The 17,298-nt window shown below is 35.0% G+C and overlaps 1 protein-coding gene across 1 annotated transcript in view; it reads left to right on the top strand.

Annotated features, from left to right (window-relative positions):
- asap1b (ArfGAP with SH3 domain, ankyrin repeat and PH domain 1b) overlaps positions 1-17,298 on the top strand; it is a 170,673-nt gene that overhangs the window by 42,064 nt on the left and 111,311 nt on the right. Inside the window, exon 4 of the mRNA XM_056450672.1 lies at positions 16,478-16,550. Coding sequence (XP_056306647.1) covers positions 16,478-16,550 — 73 coding nt within the window. The remainder of the gene's footprint in view (positions 1-16,477; positions 16,551-17,298) is intronic.

The following is a 17,298-nucleotide window of genomic DNA, read 5'->3' as shown; positions in this document are numbered from 1 at the left end:
ATAGGGTGAAATTGTATTGCTCAGGGATGTGATTCCTCCGTATGAATACTGATTTCTATATTTTCCGACCCCTGTAATTTGTGAAAATCCTATGTTTTTTTTTTTATATAGAGGGAGGGGGGGGTGTCATCGTGAGATTCATGGTCATCAAAGCAGACGACCTGGTGGCTTCCCCCTTCAGTGTTTATCCTTGTGCACAGAAGGAGCAGTAACTGCTTCATTCTGGATGTCATTCAGGGATGTAATTGTAGGCATACCTAGGCTATTGTGTATATAACATAATAATATTGTGTAGTTCTATAATGTGCACGTATTTCAACTGGACTTAATATTTTAACGCCTTTAAATGATTTAATGGCTTAAAATAGTTCAAGTTGTTGACTGACTAGTAGATTATTTATCACGTGGAATAAAGAGTCACAAAATTACAGGAAAATTTGTATTCTGGGGACACAATTAAACCGAGTTAGTGGTGCCATCTAGCGACAGTGTGTGGATTTGTCCCGACATACAAAGTAGGCTATAAACCTATTAAATATTATTTATTATTATTTTTAGAAGAATTGTTTTTAATATTTATTGTTTAAATACACTATATATATATATATATATATATTGTGAGGTCTTCCTTTTTTGTCCGCGGCTGATCACATGCCTGATTAGTATTGTAATATATATTGCAAAATAAAAAATATTGCAATGTTAGATTTTCCCAATATCGTGTAGCTCTAATGGGATCACTGTTAGCCGCACAGACTTTCCAGCTTCCCCAGTAATAATAACATTGCACTTATAAGAATAATAAAAAAGATCCAAGTAAAATATAGAATGAATAGAAAAATAGAATAACAAATCACAATAATTGATTTTAACCATGTTGTTTTGTCCTTCTCAGAATTTTCAGTGGTGTTAGATAGCTTGTTAGCATTATTTATGGTTGGATGATGCAGCTAAATCTTCTGCAGGCTCTATGCTTGAGGCGTAAACAGTGTCCGCTAGCGTTAGCGTAGCGCTCCATATGAAGGAGGAGGAGGATGCTGTTCAGCCTGAGGCACGTCTGTGTCAGCCATGTGCTGGATTTAGCATCTGGGTGGAGCACTAGTGGTGACTGTTGTCACTCGCCTTGAGGCTTCACCACAGAATTCAGAAGCGCCAACTTCCTCTTTAAGAAAGCACAGCACAGCCCAGTTTAGCAAGCTTCCATGAGGATCATTCATTTGGCCCCTAGAGATTCGTCACGCTTGCTGTTCTAGCTTTCTAAGCACAAAGACAATGAAGCTCTATTCTCATATAACCTATTTTTTTATGAATCTTAATGATTTTTATATCAATTATTTTCTGTTTACATCACACGCAATGGTAAATATGTGTGTGCGCGCGCTTTTTTAGCAAATGTAGGTCACGGTGGTTAACATAAGGGAATGGTTATATTTCACACTCTACATTTAGTGGTTTAAGCAGCTAAAACCTTGGATGACCTGCTAAGGACTAAGAAATACCATTATAAGCCCTTGTTGTGAAGTTCTAAATTTGCAGGCTGCTAATCATATCAATGCTTAGTAAGATATTTCCTAATTACTTATTTTAATAAATGCATGTTGATTTATTTATGAATTTATTTGTAATTATTTACAGTCATCCTCAAGAATTTTGTGATACTGTATACATTCATACACACTAAATCACACACACATTAATGTATAAATATTTATTTATTTATTTTGTTCACTGTATTGTCTTAATTTGCTTAAAATGCAAAGCCATAGCTGATTGTTCACTCAAATAAAATGTAAAATGTTTATTTATGCTCCAATTGTTCAGTTATCTTGTTATCAGCATTTATCAAAATATCTTCTGTTGTTTTTATCAGAAGAAAACAAAGTCGGTCAGTCAGTCAATGAACTACCCCTTTAAGAGTTGAATGTCAAGTTAATATGCATGTACTAATAGCAGAACCCTGTTTGTTCATGCATAAAAATGAGTTTAAACAACCTTTGCTTCTGCTCCAAATGTATTTATCCATTTCTTCTGCATTTCACATTTGTTTTGAAACTGATAGAGCATGTAGAATGAAGCTTTCAGTGTGATTCTGTGTTTGCTTAGACCAGTGTTTACAGTTTCATACTGGTATAGGTGTTCCAACTACAGATATGAGCAACATAATTTCTGTTTTTTAAATTTTTTTTTTGTGTTGTTTCAAAATGTAAATGCTCTTATCTATACAAACATTTCAGTCTTTAAACTTCCTGTTTGCCATTGCATTATTGCCTGGGGTTACTAATATGCAAAAAATGTTCCTATAGCCAACACAAAAGAGTCTGTACTATAGCATATTTGTTTATGTTGTGGTAATAAAAAATGCTTCATTTATCATTCAATTATTTTGGTATAGGTAGTTACACTCACCGCCACTTTATTAGGTACACCTTACTAGTACCGGGTTGGAGCCCTTTTGCCTTCAGAACTGCTTTAATCCTTTGTACACAGATTCAAGAAGGTATTGGAAATATTCCTCAGAGATTTTGGTCCATATTGACATGATAGCATCACGCAGTTGCAGATTTTTTTGGATGCACATTAATGATGCAAATCTCCCATTCCACCACATCCCAAAGGTGCTCTATTGGATTGATATCTGGTGACTATGGAAGCCATTTGAGTACAGTGAACTCAATGCCACTTTCAAGAAACCAGTCTGAAATGATTTGCGCTTTCATCCATTCTGTTGATGGGTACTCTGTGGTCATAAAGGGACGGACATGGTTAGCAACAATACTCAGGTAGGCTGTGGCGTTGACACAATGCTCAGTTGGTACTAATGGAGCTAAAGTGTGCCAAGAGAATATCCCCCACACCATTACACCACCAGCAGCCTGAGCCGTTGATACAAGGCAGGATGGATACATGCTTTCATGTTGTTGACGCCAAATTCTGATCCTACCATCCGAATGGCACAGCAGAAATCGAGACTCATCAGACCAGGCAACGTTTTTTTCCAATCTTCTATTGTCCAATTTTGATGAGCTTTAGCCTGTTCTTAGCTGACCGGAGTGGCACCTGGTGTGGTCTTCTGCTGCTGTAGCCCATCTGCCTCAAGGTTGGACATGTTGTGCATTCAGAGATGCTCTTCTGCATGCCTCAGTTGTAACGAGTGTTATTTGAGTTACTGTTTCCTTTCTCTGACCTAGCAGTTGGATAGGTGTATCTAATAAAGTGGCTGGTGAGTGTATATTTGGATTTCCTCTGGCAACCTTAGTTTCTGTGCAATGTTTAGGCCTAAATTAGTGTCAATGTTGGGAAAAAAGTTACATTTTAAAAGTGATATATTATAATCTTAAGCCACTTTTTTTTTTTAAAAAGTAAAGCATTAAGATTCACATATAGGCTTACATTTGCAATATATTACTTTTAAAATTAACCCAACACTTAATATGATCCAGACGTATCTAAAATACAAACCTGTGAAATATCAGCATGTCTATCAGCTCTTTAAATCTATGCTCAATTTCACCTCTATGCCTGAATAGCGAGGGCCATTTAGAGGATGTGGTTAGTGTCTTTATAGTACCTTCATGCCTGTCCCTTAGATACAAGTTCTCTCTCTTGTATTATCCTTCTTATTGCATACAAAATGTCTGTTTTGTAAAAGACAGTTGTGGTTCTAATTGCTGAGGGTCAATACAGCAGTGCCAAGCTAACAACTGTAATCCACCAAGAGTCTATTTTTCTATTATTGCCACTAATCCACTGTGCATTGCATAGAAAATGTGTACTTCTCTGCTTTATGACATAGAAAAAATGCTATAGTTGCAAAAGAGTTATTTTCAACCTATTCTGAAGAGTAATGCATGGAAAAGAATGCTCATTTTGTGTATCGCAGATCTTGCAGTTGACAGAAAGTGGCTTCCCTAATAGATGTGCATCGAAAAATCTAGTGGTATTGCGTTTGGGGCACAAAGAGGATGTTAGTGTCATGCCTGCTGCCTTCAAAGCTGTTCTTTTGTGTCTTCCTCCTCCGTTTCACTCCTGCACATGCACATACAGATGTATCAAGCCTGAAAGTCTCAGGCTGGAATGCAAGTGTTTCTTCATAAAATCCAAACTATGCTATGTACGCCCATAACACACACTACGCACAGTATTTGGCAGCAACTTGGGCATTAAAGAAAAGTTTCTTTGTGCTGTTTTGAAATAGATGTTCAGTTCCTGAAGTATGGACAAAATAAATGGTATTTCATTGTGTCAGAGAACTAAGAAGATAAAGAGATTGTTTAGTTTTTCAGTATTTGTTGTCACATTCCCACATATTTCTGTCAGGGGAGGTTTGCTTCAGTTGTCGGAAGAGATGTAAAATATGTATAGGTACATTTGCTTTGAGTGGAGTGGTTCAGGCTTTAAAGCAAACTTTGAGGACATTCAGTTATAAAAATGGAATTTAATATTATATAATGCAGAGTAGGGCTGCAAGATTCTGGCTAAAATGAGAATCATGATTTTTTTTTTAGCTTAAAATTAATATCACGATTTTCTCACGATTCTGTAGATGTAAAATAAAGGTTAATATGAGTTGGATAGTATTGTTGTTATTTCTTAAACATATGGTAAAACAACAATAATAATATTAGGCTTATGTAAATAAGTCTACTGAAGGTTAAAATGCAAAATTTTGTATTCAATGGTGGACTTGAAAAGACTTTAAATATGTCATGGTTGTTAATGCACAGTAGAGTGATGACATCAGACTACAACTATTCATAATTCTAAAGTTGAATTATTATGTTTGACACATATGCTTGCCATTTGTCATTGACCACATTATTAGACGGTTTTTTTCACTGGTAAAATGAGACATTTGTCATGATCAGATTCCATCTTGCATTATATTCAACATTATATAGGCTAGAGTAGTTATGCTGACACTGTTAAACATTTACTTTCATGCACAACACTTTGTGAAAAAAAACATCAAATGCTTGTCGTAATCATAATTTTACAATGCGATTTGATCATGTCAATGATGTGCGTGATTTTGGTTTAACTTTCACTGCCGAGTGCAGTTTATGTCATGGCATTGTCAATTTGAGAAAAAAAACATACATGCAAATCATACTTTCCATACGGTTCCCAAACAATCACTCTGCCACAAACTGAACATTATTTACAACTTTATTACCTGTTATTCACAGCCTATGCAGGTTCACTAAAGTATACGTCATTCAGTGGCACATTGCGCATTCCTCTTACTAGTAACGTGTGATTTCGTGGCTGCGAATACATTATTAAATTAAGACATAAATGACATTTTTGGGAGAATTATACCTTATAAATACAGTATGTGAGGCTTTTAATACCATTTTGGGGTATATAAAACAACGTGAAGACTTGTGCGACTGCCTTTATGCTTCCCCCGAACTTGAATATATAATTGGCTGAATCGTAGAGATGCTGAATTAAGATTGTGTGGGGGATCGAATCGAGATCGCCAATCATTTTCGATTAATCGTGCAGCCCAATTAGCATGGAACCTGACTTATTTTAAAATAATTGGCCGAAATCAGAATTGTTCTGGACACCAAAAATTATGTTATGGACTTGTGTTTGTTTGATTATTAAAGTTAAATTGAAATTGACAATTCTTACTTTTTTATGGATGTATGTCACAATAAGGCAAAAATGCTATCATAAATTCTGTTTCACGCTTTAGATCGTCTTTTAATTTAGATTATCTTCTCATCTTTTATTTAGATAAAGATAGATCTGCAAGACAACCTACCAACTTAGTTTAATTCCTTTTTTTATATCTATTTTGACAGAATTATAATGCTATTAGTGGAATGCACTTCTAAACATTTTTGTTTAATAATAAAAAAATATATATAATTTTTTTTTAAAGTAAATCAAACCATTCTTTGCTTAAGTTTTAATTTAAAGTTAAACCATTGTTCAGCATTTTGACAAATAAAATGAGTTTTAAATATTTCATTATGTACGTACTACTTGTACAGTTGAAGTCAGAATTATTAGCCCCCCTTTGAATTTTTTTTTCTTTTTTAAATATTTCCCAAATGATGTTTAACAGAGCGAGGACATTTTCACAGTATGTCTGATAATATTTTTTCTTCTGGAGAAAGTCTTAATCGTTTTATTTCGACTAGAATAAAAGCAGTTCTTACATTTTTAAAAACCATTTTAAGGTCAAAAATATTAGCCCCTTTAAGCTAAATATTTTTTCAATAGTCTACAGAACAAACCATCATTATACAATAACTTGCCTAATTACCCTAACCTGCCTAGTTAACCTAGTCAAGCCTTTAAATGTCACTTTAAGCTGTATAGAAGTGTCTTGAAAAATATCTAGTCAAATATTATGTACTGTCATCATGGCAAGAATAAAATAAATCGGTGATTAGAAATGAGTTATTAAAACTATTATGTTTAGAAATGTGTTGAAAAAATCTCTCAGTTAAACAGAAATTTGGGAAAAAATAAACAGGGAGCCTAATAATTCTGACTTCAACTGTATGTATTTCATTGCTACAATTGAATTTTGGGAGGCTGATTTTAAATAAAAATTTAAGGCACAATATGTAAGATGATTTAATTAAAAACATTACATCAGTGTTATATATTTTACTGAGTTATGTACTTGCATTCTCACATGTTTCTAAATGTTCAAATCCAGAGAAATTAGCATTTTTAGTTAGTGACTCAGGCCGTGTCCTGTGTCGCCAGCCTAATGACAGCAAACACCCTAGATTTCTGCTTTGGTTTCTATAAAACAGGGAGACAACAAAGATGCTTTAATATGTTGTGCTTTATACTAGACTGCACAGAGCAGCATTATTATAGAACCTTATGATGTTTTTAGTACGATACTTTTTGTGTCCTTATTCCATCATTGTGAATACATAAAAATGGCATACTGTGCCTTTAAATAAATAAAACATATCAAACATGTTAATCAGGCTTAGGTTGGTTTGTGCACTTATTTCTGGCTTGGGAAGGAAATCCCTGCTCTGTGTGGCCGGGATAAGAGTACAAGCAGGAAACATACGGCAGCCTTCACCAGTGAATTTTGACAGCAGTGACTTTGACCCCCTTTAGCCTAAACTGTGCGGAAAACTAAACATTTCAGCAGTTCAGAAATGTCATCTGCCTTTGTTTTGGTCTTGTTTTATTGTTAGCTCTACAAAACCATAAATCGAAATGTCACTAAAGCGTTTTCAGAAATAACAGGGCTATTAAGTTACGATTATCAGTTTGGATGCAGTTTATTAATTGATACATTACAATTAAGTAATCTCAATTTACCTTCATTAATGGAGTTTTTTATAAGGTGGCTTTATATATGGATGCTTTGATTTATCGGTTGTTTTTAGGCTTTAGTATTGGTTTACAGATTTTAGGCATTAAACACTGTTTAATAGGGATGTTAGTTGTGCTTAATTACCGTGAAACATAATGCATTAAAATTGTTATTAGTTGTTATGTAATGCATCTGCTAGGACCTAGCCTGCAGTACATTATGTTGCATTCATGAAAATGATGCAGGGCAAAAACTAATAGCACTAACCAAATACAATATTCATTGAAGTAATATGCTATTGTTATGTGTGTTATATTTTGAATACAGCATTGTCTGCTTTTGCCAGTTTTGCCATTAAAAAATAATGGGTGATGCATGAATTAATGTATATAATTTAAAGAGGTTGAGTTTGATTTGTGAACTTTTTTTTTTAACTGATCTGTCTAGAGATGCAACGATTATATATTTTGCTCGTACGATTATAGTCTGAGGAATTATCACAGTTTCATAGTTTCATATCACAGGGTTTATAGGGTCGGGGAATGTCCTCGAGCTGGGATTCGAACTCGGGATGCCCTGAATTGCTACTGCACCATGTGTCGACGCACTAAGCTATTGTGCCAACTTTAAAGTGTTATTTATTGCCACTCAGTAACTAAATAATGCAGCACAACATAAGTAATAATAAGTAGTACTTAAACATAAGTAATAATTTTACACTGAAAATAAATGACAGAACAGCGAATGAAAATAAAAATAAGAATAGATAAAAATTGCATTTGTCTAATGTCTAATAAATCTAAGCTATATATAAGCTACAGTTGAAATCATTTATTATTAGCCACCTTTTGAATTTTTTTCTTTTTTTAAATATTTCCCAAATGGTGTTTAACAGAGCAAGGAAATTTTCACAGTATGTCTGATAATATTTTTTCTTCTGGAGAAAGTCTTATTTGTTTTATTTTGGCTAGAATAAAAGCAGTTTTACATTTTCTGAAAACCATTTTAAGGTCAAAATTATTAGCCCCTTTAAGCTAAATATTATTTTGATAGTCTACAGAACAAACCATTGTTATACAATAACTTGCCTAATTACCCTAACCTGAATAGTTAACCTAATTAACCTAGTTAAGCCTTTAAATGTCACTTTAAGCTAGAAGTTTCTTGAAAAATATCTAGTAAAATATTATGTACTGTCATCATGGCAAAGATAAAATAAATCAGTTATTAGAAATGAGTTCTTAAAACTATTATGTATAGAAATGTGCTGAATTTTTTCTCTCCGTAAAATTGGGGACAAAAATCAGCAGGGGGGGTTAATAATTCAGGGGATTTTATAATTTTGTCTGTAAGTATTTCCATTTTAAAGAGAACAAATGTAGTCAAAGGCTGCTGAACCTCTGTCTGAAAGGCACTTATGATCAACTATATTACAAAATTGTTTAGTATTTTCCTTTTGTATTTCTTTCTTTCTTGTTGGAGTAGAAATGTGTATATTCCATACAAAGTAAAAAGCAGACCAGTCTGATGTTGTCACGTGACTCGCAATGCGCTCGCGGCATTCTTTTAACTAGGTGCGCTTGAAAAGTGTGAGCATGTCGCACCACTCGCATATGCCACATGCTGTCAATATGCACATGCAAGCTGCATGCCTCCATTGGAAATAATGAACTTGTGCGTGCAAAATATGGTATATGTACATAGTTAAAATCGGCCTTTAATCCAGTGTGCGTGCATATTGTGTACAAGCTCGGAACTTTAAACTAGCACACTGGCATAACTTTTAGTTGCAGCAGTTTTGTTCCGTGCAGAGACACGGTGTTAAAAAAGTCTTTACGATTAATTAACCGCAATGAATTAAAGCCTCCCCAGATCTGTCTTTAAAATTTAGATTTTACTATTTACAGTATCTTAGTTTTTTTTGGGATGCCTACCCTGCAGGCACTGGACATCAACATGATGTCATATTAACGTTGAACCCCAACGTCGTAGGGACGTTGGATTTTGTTTGCAAATGAAAATCAGGTTTTTCAACGTCCAACGTTGACGAAGGAAAATCAATGTCCAGCCTAAAATCACTCTAAAATCAACCAAATATCAAGCATGTTACACATTGATGTTGTGTGGACCTTACCACTATGACATCTATCAGACGCTGGATATTGGTCACTTTCCAACACAACCTACAATCAACCAAATATCAACGTAATTTGACGTCATTATTGGACGTCAAAGAAAGTTGTCGTTACATGCTGGCTAGACATTGAATTTTGGTCACCTGATGTCATGACCTAAATCTGACCAATTATTAACGTCTTATGATGTTGTGTGCCTGCTGGATAACTACTTGACTAATAAAAGGTTTATTTTCTAATTGGGAAATTCTATGTAAAAATATTTAGAACAAAAACAGCGTCTTCTTAATCACACAGGGACTTTTAATTAACTTAAAATTTACAGATTTTTGTCTTGATATACTGGTGTCTAGTGTTTACATTAGAAGCTGAAACATAAGTGCATTTACTTTATTTTGGCCCCATTCACACAGAACATCTCTTTGCATCTAAAAACATGAGACCGAGCCCAACAGTGTCTTTTACGTTTTAATTTAACAAATGTAATTTGTTGTAATCAGGGTTGTAAAATGTACTCATGATTGTTTTAATTGCAACCTCTGTGAGATGCTAAACTAGCATTAATATAAGGAACCTGATTAACAAAATGCACACACTTCACCTCAGTGTGGAGAGCTGTCGGGTTTCACTGAGAGGTGAAGATCAAGAGAGCCCTTGTGCAGTCACACATTGTGTTTTTGTGCGTCTCATCCATAACATAGACATGACATCAGGATCGTTTTAATTGCAACCTCTGAGATGGGAATACGGTATTGTACGCTCTGTAAACAAACATCTGTCACTAATTTAATTTAACACCAATTTCCAGTCAGGATCATAATCGGATGAATGTTAGCTTTATCCAAGCTGTTGTTGAGTGCATTATGTGTCCTCGCTCAAATCAAATCAGATTATTACTATCATAATGCTTTTGATGTGATTTGGACTAGGACAAGGGAACATAATGGTGTTTATATAGCTGTCACAGGTCTTACTAAATTTATGGCACTTTATTTTTCAGCGATAGATTATTTTGGTAACACTTTAAAATAATGGTCCATTAGTAAATGCTAATAAATGTATTTACTAACATAAACATTTAGTAATACTTTTATTACTGTATTTCATCTTTGTTAATGTTAGTCAATGTTATTTCAGTTCAATAAAGTTAGTTGATATAAACTCATGATGTATTAACTAATTTTAACAATCTGGGTATCTTCTGTCCATTCTATATCCATTTTCAAACAAAAAAGGAAACTAAGAAAAAAAAAAAAAACAAACAAAATAAACGACAATTTGGCTCAGGGTTTTGGGTAGCAAAATGGATAAACAACTTTAAAATTCATTATACACATGTAGGCGGTGCTGATGTCCCTGCGGACCAGCATTATCAATATTATAAAATTATTATTATTTAATTATATATTTATACTAAGTTTACATATTCTATCATTTGATCAGCTAGCAGGCTTACATTCATTGCGTATGCATAAATTAAATAAAAACGTAAATTAGCGGTATTATTATACATTTGTCATTAAAATAAGGTCATCGTTTGCTGCCAAACTTCTTGCTGCTATGCACCTGATGCTGAGCAAAGATAGCCATTCAGAGCAGAACCTGGTTTGCATGATTGTTTCTGAGCAAGGCCTGTATAATAATAATAATAATAATAATAATAATAATGATAATAATAATAATAATAATAATATTATAAAGGGACTAAGCCGAAAAGAAATGAATGAATGATTAATAATAATAATAATAATAATACAATAATAGTACAGAAACTGATCAGGGATCAGTTTATTATACAGGGCGCATTCGTCAGTCAGCGCTTATACATGCATTCACTGATTCAGAGGTTACATATGAAGGTCGATGATCGACACAGCTTAAATGAATAAAAAGTAAATGCAGACATTTTTATATTAATTTCAGCGTGCTTTCAGGAACAAAAATATGGGAGAAATATGGGAAAATACTAAATCTTCCTATCGCTCAGTTTTTTTTTCTCTCTTAGATGTAATTTCGTCGTCTCTGAGTAAATAGAAAAGTTTATCTGACTCGTTTAGATCAAAGAATTCATTTTATATTGTTTCTCTCAGGCTGTGCATGCGCTGTCAGCTGCGAAGCAAGTGAAAGTAAATCAGGCTTAAAATAAAAATGTAATGTAAAAACACATACAATTAACAATGGCTTAGAAATTGAAACCAAAAGCCGCATCGTGGACTTTTAAGGAGATATAGAAACGGTTAAGTCCCAAAAAGGCGCATCTGCAGAGAACGTGAGATTGTCTGTGAGAGTGTTGACAGTTCTTGTGCACACAAAATGAGAAGTAGGTAATGTGTAGGAGAGAAGATTTTTCACTGGTTAATCGATCGCGGATGTTTGGGTTTTGGGCGGATACAAAAAAGTGTAAAAGGATGCTAATGATAAAAAATAAGTGCCACCAAATATACTTGGGCAGCCGTTAATATACCTGAACAGCCCGCCTAAGTAAATTCTATGTGTGGATAGCAAACTTTGTGGTTCGTGTAAGCATTGCTTCGTTTTGGAACATCTGGATCAACCAACAGTAATGTACTTAAATAATGTAACTTTGTGCTTTTAGCTAATTGGGCCGGATGAATTTTTAATTCCCAAAAAGGCACGTCTCTGTGGGTCTGCAAAGCACATGAGACTATCTGTGGTAATGCTGACAGGTATGACACAGAACGAAACTGGTAAACGAGAGATTTTCCACTACTTAATCGTTCATGCATGTTTGTTTATATTGGGCAGATACAAAAAAAGTGTAAAAGGATCTTAATAATAGTTAAAAAAAAAAATGTGTCACTAAATGTACTTGGGGGTTGGTTAATATACCTAATCGGCCCGCCCAAGTAAAGTCTATGTATGGGAAGCACTGAAGAGGACGAACTGGTATCAGTTTAGTTCAGTTTAGTAACGAACAAATTCAAATACACTAGCAAACAAGATAGCAGGCTTAAGTACAATATGTGTGCAAAGGCTGCTTCTGGAGTTAGAAACACAGTAGTGATGGGAAGTTCGGATCTTTAACGTGAACCGAATCTTTCTTGACAATCCTCCCATGTTTGAACTCAACATACCAAAAATATGTAGTCAGCAATCATAATTTCAGTCAGATAAAACATCACAATGATCTGAAAAGTTTTTTACAATTAAGTTTTTCAAACAACTGAAGCATGATTAACTAATTTACAGTTCATCCAGAAAGTATTCATAGCGCTTCACTTTTTCCACATTTTTTATGTTACAGTCTTATTCCGAAAGGGATTAAATTAATCTATTTCCTCAAAATTCTACACACAATACCTCATAATGACAATGTGAAAAAAGATTTTTTGAAATTGTTGCAGATTTATTAAAAATAAAAAATAAAAAACTGAAAAATCACATGTACAAACAGTAAGTATTCACATTCTAAGCTTACTGAGCTTTCTTGAGCTCAGGTACATTCTGTTTCCACTGATCATTCTTGAGATGTTTCAGCAGCTTAATTGGAGTTCACCTGTGGTAAATTTAGTTGATTAGACAAGATTTGAAAAGGCATACACCTGTCTATATAAGGTCCCATGGTTGATAGTGCATGTCAAAGCACAAACCAAGCATGAAGACAAAGGAATTTTCTGTAGACCTCCGAGACAGGATTGTCTCGAGGCAAAAGTCTAGGAAAGGTTACAGAAACATTTCTGCTGCTCTGAAAGTTCCAATAAGCACAGTGGCCTCCATCATCCATGAATGGAAGATGTTTAGAACCACCAGGACTCTTCCTAGAGCTGGCTGGCTATCTAAGCTGAGTGATCAGGGGAGAAGGGCCTTAGGCAGGGAGGTGATCAATAACCCGATGGTCACTCTGTCTGAGCTCCAGCAATCTTCTTTTGCGAGAGGAGAACCTTACAGAAGGACAACCATCTGTGCAGCAATCCACCAATGTGGAAAAGCCACTCTCCACCTGGAATTTGACAAAAGGCATCTGAAGGACTCTCAGACTATACGAAACCAAATTTTCTGGTCTACTGAGCCTAAAATTGAACTCTTTAAAGAGAATGCGAGGCGTTAAATTTGTAGAAAACCAGGCACCTCTCATCACCAGACTAATACCATCCCATCAGTTTGCATATAACCAGAACTCTGATTATGAACTGTTAATGCATCATGACTTTTCTCTTGGCTAGACGGTGCTTTTCCATAGTTATCTGTTTTCATTTGTGTTTCTGCCTGTTGGGCGGAAAATATATACAGGAGAATATAAACAGGTTACCCTGGGTCACAAAAGCAGTCGTAGTAATAGTCAACAATATTTTACAAGTCAAAATTATTAATTTTATTCTATGCCAAAATTATTCGATTTTTAAGAAAAGTTAATGTTCTATGACATAGGTCTCAAACCTGATTGCTGGAGGGCCCCAGCTCTGCACAGTTGTGCTCTAACCCTAATCAAACACAGCTGATCCAACTAATTAAGGTGGTCAAAACTACTAGAGAATATTAAGCAGGTGTGAGTTGGAGGTGGTTGGGGCTATGCAGAGCTGCGGCCCTCGAGGAATTGAGTTTGAGACCAGTGTTCTATGAAGATATTCTGTAAATTTACTACGATAAACATCAGAGCTTTATTTTTGATTTGTAATATGCTTAAGATCTTTATTTGAACAACTTTAAAGGTGATTTTTTTTTCAAAATTTTGATTATTATATATTTTTTAACATGTTTATTTATTTATTTAGCTTTAACTTGTGTGTAAGATTTATCTATGTATCCCAGTTTTATAAAATTTAACCTTATGACCGGTTTTGTGGTTCAAGGTCATATGTGAGAAAATAGTTAAAAGGATAGGCAACAAAGTTGCTCTATGTAGGTCCACAAGTGATGACAAGTGGAGACTTTGTGTTTGTGCATCTGCTTAATGGGTGCATTTGTTACTCTTAAATGTCAGTTCTATTATTCAGGATGCTGCTATTGATGTAGTTAGCGGTTAACATGTTGACAACATGACTAATTTAAGAAAATCACTCCAAAGCCAAACAAGATATCTCCAAATTATTATTTTTTTTTGAAAATGCAACTTCCCTAGGGTTAAATGGTTAAGTTTAACACATTTTGAATCCTTTGAGATGATCTCTCAAAGGTATAATTTAGGGATTATTTACAGTTTGAACCCAAAAATGACCAGTCTGTGAAATGAAGAAGAGCTGGATTCAGAGATTCAATTAAAAATGAAGTTTACTGTCAGCGCCAATAACCTAGTTGTTAAGCCGACATATAGCACCACCATGGTGCTCACAGCGACCCGAGTTTGATTCCCGGCTCGAGGTCCTTTGCCGACTCTTCCCCTCTCTCTGCTCCCAACTATTTCCTGTCAATTCTTTGCACTATTCTATCCATTAAAGTTTAAAACCCCTAAAAAATAATGATAAAAAAATTGTAAAGTTTACTACGAGCTTCAACACTCGCAATGAGTTCCTAGGCTGCTCTACTTACAATCACAAATCAGCAACAATTTTACTCTTACATAACTGTGTCATACATATAGGTGTTTTGACCTGATTGGTTAAAAACACAGATAGACTTAGAAAATTTCCACGTGGATGCGTGCGTACAATTCTGAATGATATGCCCTTAATTATGCAGACTTATTACAACGTAATATAAACGAAAGTATGAGTTATAAAAAAATTCACCTCCCTCACAAATGTCATTAAGGGTAATATTAGCTATATGAACCAAAATCGTTCTTTGTGCCAGGCTGTAAACACCTTTTTTTCTGCTGTAAAGTTGGCCATTTTAACAGTGGGCTCAATAGAAATTTGTTCTATATGGTGCCAGGACTAGCGGAATTTTGATGAATTGCAGTTTCAATTGCTCCCTTCACGAGGGAGAGCGAGAGGTTGCCGTTTGGTTAGAAGTTACCTATCAGGGGACTCTTTTCAGATGCTGCATAATGTCATTGCAACTGCTTATGACATTATGCAGAAAAGTTCCTTGATGTGTGTTGGAGTGTTCCTTTAAACTACGATCTAATTCCTGTTATAGTGCCTACTGTGCCAGTGCTTTGTTTCTTGTTTCACATACTTGTGCTGTTTTGTAGTCTTTGCCTAAAAATTGTATAAGGGTGCTTTTACACCTCTAGGTTGATCGTTTTGTTCCGAAACGGGTATTAAAATTGTTACTATGTTTATTTTTGTTCTTGGGGCAGTTCGCTTTCATCTTCACTTCAAGTCACGTGTGAGTAAACTCTCATCACATTGGTCAGAGTTTCAGGGTTTATTTTTCAATCTCACGAATTCAATATTGATCTGTCTTTCGAGATGTCCGTGAAGAAATGAACAAAACCATAGGCCTAATGCAAAATATTATAAAATTAAAATATGGGAAAATTATCAGATGGTATTTTCGGTCAATTTTTCTTACGGATTAACAGCACTCGATAATGTTTCAGCATGCTTTCACTTTCGTATTCGACATGAACCGCACACTTACAGGTAGGAATGACATCCCACCCTACTCATAATTTTCTCTTCATATAGCAGTATATATGGCTATTACATATCCATAATACACTGTAATAAAGCCTGGTTCGTTAGTTTGTTGGATTGTTTTGCTTCCTCACTACAATCGATCCGCTCCAGAGGTCGTTTCAATCGACTGAAACCACCTCATTCACACGATCTCAGAGAGATTATTTTGGCACGGATCTGAGAGCGATTGAGGGATTAATATATGCCAAATAAACCGCACCAACTGGGCAAACGAAACAGATTCCGAAACAAACATCTAGGTGTAATAGCACCCTAAAACTCTACTTTTGATACTTTTGTTAATGTTACTCCTCAGTTAAGTGGCTGAAAGCAATGGTATGCAATCAGTACAGTTCAAATTTAGGAGGAATTCTTGGCACAGTTCTGTGTTCAGATTACTGTTTTTTTCCTCCCTGCAATATAATTGATGTCTCTTTGTGTTGAAACATGATACTAACATGTTGTAAAAGTACAGCTTCAGTAATTCCCATCTCTCATCTGTTTGTCCACAGGCTTTGGATCAGGACAGAACCTCTTTGCAGAAGGTCAAGAAGTCGGTCAAAGCCATTTACAACTCTGGCCAAGGTACATAAACAACACACACACACGCAGACACACGCAGACACGCACACACACACGCACACACACACGCACACACACACACACACACACACACACACACACACACACACACACACACACACACACATATTTTGATAATGCTATACTTTAAGTATGCATTCAAATTAATAGTCAAAATGAAGAGGCAGTATTAAGAGTATGGTGTATTTTTAGAGCTTCTAGAGGAGTCTGTAATATTATTAAAACAAATTGCCAGATTACAGTGAGCGTCAACATGTTCTTGGCTGATACCATGCAAGCTAGTTTCATCCACCCCCACAAAAACCCACCTACCTTATCTCTCCTACACTCATACTGTGCTGATGAATGCTGCTCTCAGGTGTGTTTAAACTTATTCCAGTTGCTTGTATACAAACTGAAGGACTGCGCTTAGAGCAAGCAGAATGGAACCTTTTTTGTTTCTTCTGTGTTATTTGTTCTCTTGCTGCAAGAACATAACATCTTTCTGGGAATTTTTGATTCTGACACCTTCTATCTTGGATGTTTGTCATTAATTAGGTTGCACATGAAGTGCCATTACTGACAGACTCCTTGCAGGTCTTACATTTTTGAACAGGTTTTAATTTTCCTTTGGTCATGTATTGACCTTATTCTTCAATGTGGAAATGCTCTTGTTTTTGCAATTGTTTTAGAACGTCCTATTCAGTTGTCTATGGGAAAAAAATTACTAGGAATAATAATACACAGACAA

The sequence above is a fragment of the Danio aesculapii genome, chromosome 24 (assembly GCF_903798145.1).
Source record: "Danio aesculapii chromosome 24, fDanAes4.1, whole genome shotgun sequence".
NCBI classification, from domain to species: Eukaryota; Metazoa; Chordata; class Actinopteri; order Cypriniformes; family Danionidae; genus Danio; species Danio aesculapii.
The sequence above is the reverse complement of the archived record's forward strand: the minus strand, read 5'-3'. Positions and strand labels throughout refer to the sequence as shown.